The sequence below is a fragment of the Berghia stephanieae genome, chromosome 11 (genome assembly GCF_034508935.2).
Source record: "Berghia stephanieae isolate SIO BIC M18660-M18661 chromosome 11, UCSD_Bste_1.3, whole genome shotgun sequence".
Lineage (NCBI taxonomy): Eukaryota > Metazoa > Mollusca > Gastropoda > Nudibranchia > Aeolidiidae > Berghia > Berghia stephanieae.
In genome coordinates this window covers 17244913-17249763 of record NC_088370.1, presented here as the reverse complement: position 1 = coordinate 17249763, position 4851 = coordinate 17244913, and the positions used below count along the sequence as shown (strand labels likewise).

Genomic DNA, 4851 nt, shown 5'->3' with positions numbered 1-4851 from the left:
TTCGATCACCCACCGCTGCGCTGTGTGGCCTTGACCAAGTCTCATCGCCGTAGCTCACTTTGCGGCGCTGCAAAGCGGCTGACGCCTGGGTTATTCCAGTCTTCCCTTGGAATAGATCCTAAAGACAAATTTCCCCTTCGGGATGATGAATAAAGGGAATTTTATTTATTTTATTTTATTTATTAATTTGCGAACATGAAAATCCATGATAAAGATAATTTTTTTTATCTCTTTGATTTCAGATATCATCCCAGGGCCTTTTAAGTAGCCTACCTATTTGATTCAACACAGCAAGGGACTAAAAGCAACGATTCTTGGAATCTAATCAGCATTATTGTGAAAGTATAATATAAGTACTTTAAGTGGAAGCCACACAATAGGTTTATACTTCACTATATTATTCACGGATCTTAATTTGTTCTTTTTTGGTTTTTGGTTTGTTTGTTTGATTGAATTCTATTGGATGGAATCGTATTTTCAGAATATTAATTTTAAAAATGCATATATGAGCGCAACGATAATAAGACGGGAGATAAGTAACTTTCTTCAAAGTCACAAACATTGAATCACAAGTTTCTGACAAAAGATTCATGATTGTCAATTCACTTGAGCAGGGTAAAAGAAGTAAGTCGAAGAATTAAATCCACGAACCTAACCTACTACGTACTTTGCTTTGCTAGATATTATACATTAAGCTAATTTTGATTCTAAGTTTTTGACTTTTTGAAGCGTGGCGTTATTTTAGTAACAATAACAATGAATAAATATGTTCACAAGAGTGATTCTAATAATATTGTGAGGAAAGAGGAAAGTGGGTGTGAAAATGTCGACAAAGACCACTTCAACCAAAATGGCAGCAGAAACGGAAATATTAGCAATAGTGAAAATAGCAGCAATGGTCATGACTACAAAAACGACGACTTAAAAAGTAATGGAAGCCTAAGTGGGGTTAACAGCAGTAGTACAAGTACTTGTAGTAACAGCAGCAACAGCAGCAGCTGTCATCAACAGCAGGGCTGCCCGACAGGAACATTCAGGGGAGATAACAGTGGTGACAAATATTATTATAACAACAGAAGTGAGAGTGGATCAGTAATAGACCTTGGTTTTTCATGTGGTGTTGTTGAGTCTAAGAGGTCACTTCCGGAATGTATTGAGATGAATGATGATAGTGGTAAACCGCCCTCTTCTTTAAACGTAAGAAACGTGATTTATAATGATGATGAGGATGATGGTGATGACGATAATAATAATGGAAATTGTGAGATTACTTGTGATTTTGCCCTACGTGCGCAGGGTGCAGCTTTACCAAAAGAACATCATTTGTTCGATGATAAGCATAATGATATTGTATTGCATTCGTTGATAGCTCGAAACCAGCCTATATCTGATGAGATGAACGACGATTTCGTTGATGATAAGAATACTAAAGGTGCAGAAAAAATAAATGGCGAAGATGCGAATGTCAATGAAAGTGGGGATAATAATGCTGTCTTTGATGATGACGTAATACAATCAGGGCGATTAATATGTGGGAGTGTAAGGCAAAATAATAACAGAACGGCTGGAGATGGAAAATTCTATAATGGATATGTTGGTGATGATGATGAGGAGAGTGGTGGTGTTGATGGTGATGGGAACAACGATGGCGATAAGGATAATGGAGCTTGCGAGAAAGATCATAATATTATAGGTATCAATCAGATTAACAACCCTCTTCCACTGTCACCAGCAGCAGAATCAATCAATGGAACATTCCACGACACATTTCTTTCAAATTATGCAGACCACACCTCCTACACACCTACTGTACCTACACCACTTGAAGTAAAAGCAAGAACAATTAATACGTTTGATACTCAAAGAATTGCATGTCCAGTCGAGCGAGACAACCAAAAGAAGGTGAATAGTAGTAAGGAAAAGCGGCGGTGTGCTGAACACAGCTGTAACTGTAACCTTGGACATGGAGAGGAACAAAACGATTGTCCGGTGTGTTTATGTATTTCTGGATTAGGAAAAAACAACAGTGGCTGCTTTCACAATCATAGTAACTCGTCAGAGGTAAATAAATTTAAGTTTAGATCAGACGATAAAGTTGATAAATCCAAACAAGCATGTAATCACTTTGAAGCCGGAAATACCATGTCTGTAAAAAGTAACACCTCAGGCATGTTTCGATCTGAAGACTGTGACACGTTTGTCAAAAACGGGAACGAAGTAGATTATAGACAAACCAAGCAAGGAGAAAACAAATCCAACATTTTGACGTCATCAAAAATGGTTGATGAGAAAGAAAAGTGTGGCCAAAACTCGACTGCAATTTCCACCTGCACGGGGAATGGCGACTGCAGTTGTAATAATAAACAACACACTACGTCTCTCAACGAAAGAGTTTGTGAATGTATTGGAATGAATGATCAGCCATATAATTCATGTAGTAAATCAAAATTGAAGTCACCTGCTTCCACGGTTCAAACAGGTTATCTGAGCGAAAACAACAACAAAAACATAATCGGGAATGTCATCAACCGCCCCTCTACGTCTGCTTTGACAACTGAATCCATTCAGACAAAAGGTATTCAGTCCATCAACAAACCTGGTTGTAATGGCCGTAGTAGTAAAAATGATAATCCCGTGTCAAACGAGGTCAGGTCAAACGCGAAAACAGACGTGAAAAACCGAAGTCAAGTTCAGGTGGAGGACGAGAGCGATAGGAGTGGAGGTGGTGGTGGTGGTAGTAGTGTTGTTTGTGGTGAGGAGAGTGAGAGGGTTTACAATGTTTTAAGAGGAGAGAAAAAAGAAGGAAGAGAGGTGGACAAAACTTATTCAACGATTGACTCGGGATGTGGGAGTAGTTGTAAAAGTCGTCGTGCTGATGACGAATCGTATAATAATAATAATATTATAGAGGATAAATCTCAATTATATAATATTTTGACTCCGATAGCGAAATGTGACGAGGAAGATTTTGTTTTGGATTTTTCTTTACAAACGTGTACATCTTGCCATAATAAATTGTTTTACTGCCATACTAATCAAAATGTAAACGAGGTTAGAAACAATTCTCCAGAGGATAATTTCGATGAACCGTGTGATAATAAAGAATTCAATTCTTTCATTGGGACTAAAAATGGAAAATGCGAGAATTGTGTGTTGGACGAAAAGAAACAGAGGAAAAACTCCTTCTGCTGTGATTCACAGCAGACGACGCAGATAAATTCGCCTGTTACTCGTTTCGTTGACAGCCGAGGAAAACAATGTTTCTCAGCAAAAAACGAAATTTATATTCGCGACGATAAACACGATAACGATAGTGATGATACCGATAATGGTACTGATGATATAAGTTGTTTGCTACCGAAAGGATATCATTACTGTGAGAGTGAGAGGAGGAGAGGCCGCCATCGACCCGATTGTGCGTGTCTTGTCAAAAGAAAAGCCAATCAAAGCCTAGAAACTGGTGCTTATCGATTGCACTCTCATAATATTTATTGTGTTTGCAGTAGTTGTGAAACTAACGAGCTAACCGACGGGACAAATCAACGTTTTGGATCAAGTCATGTTCAGGAAGGGAGAGAATGTGAAGACGACGATGACGATGACGAAGAAAATTCAAACGGACGAAGCGAAAATGCTCCTCTTCTAAAGGGATATTCACAGGACACGACTTGCGATTGTGATTGCGATTCAAATTCTGGAAGTAAAATGATTTCAAACGGAGGTCAGGGTCGAACGGCCAGTCATGGTCATCCGACCAGAAACAAAGTGGGGAACTTAAATGAAAGTTGTGATGATGTCCACGCGCATAGCGATCTGGAGAATGACATCTCTGTGATCAGTGACCGGTTCACTGTGGATGGGGTTGATGCCGGGGGCGGTGGGAAATACAAGAAAAAGACCGAAAGTATCGACCGTAGAATTACACGGAATAATAGTTCAGGAAATAGGAGTGACAAAAGTGTAAACAACAACAAAGGATTATACGATACCGATGACAACGACGGAGTTTTAGAGGACACTGCAAAATCCTGCGGCTGTGGTCCATTCAGGTTTAAAATGCTGAACATCTTCAGACGAGCTGGTTGGTTCGTTCTTGCCATCACCTGTTTCGCATCCTGCCAAGTAAGTCGTGTTGTTACTTTTCCTTCACTCACTCAATCCTAGAGATTTTTGCTACTTTTCAAAATTGAAGAAAATGTATTAAAAATGAGCATGTACATAGATAGTTTTATTCAACTACCACTAACATGTAAAAATTAAAAACATTAGCTTTATACTACGCCTATAATTTGTCTAAGAAAGAGGTAATAAATAGGCATGGGTTAAAAGTAACCCGGGTAAACTACGGATATAGTCGGTGTTAGGGTTGAGTGAGTTAACCCTCTCCTTACCACCTATTTAGGAGAATCGTCACATTTGTTACGATGCAACCGTCACTTTTCTCATCCAGAATTCATTTCTTTTAGCTACAGCTATAAAAAACGTGACATTCTGTAATAGAGTTCGTATTGTCGAACAATATTATGTATAGAATGTGCTAATTTCTTTTCTGTTTGAGTGAGAAATGTCTGTTTTTTGTGTTCGGTGGGTGTGAAGTTTTTGGGAAAATTTTGAAAATGACTGGTATACTTACTTACTTAATCCTCTTCGGGCCTTGAGGCACATAGGGCATCCACCAGACATCTCCATTTTTTGCGATCGGCTGCTTTTGCGGTGGCTGTATTCCAGGACAGGCCTGCTTCCTTTAATTCTTTCTCCATCGTCCTTCGCCAGGTTTCTTTGGGTCTTCCCCGCTTTCTCTTCCCATCTGCTGTATGGAGATGGTTAAAGATCTTTTAAGTTTTAGATTAC

The 4851-nt window shown here is 39.0% G+C and overlaps 1 protein-coding gene across 1 annotated transcript in view; it reads left to right on the top strand.

Annotated features, from left to right (window-relative positions):
* Window positions 1–254: 254 nt before the first annotated feature.
* The window catches only part of LOC144956718 (uncharacterized), a gene marked incomplete in the record, with an annotated part of 102703 nt that continues 98106 nt past the window's right edge, over window positions 255–4851 (top strand). The window contains 1 exon segment of the mRNA XM_078887394.1: window positions 255–4122. Coding sequence (XP_078743520.1) covers window positions 757–4122 — 3366 coding nt within the window.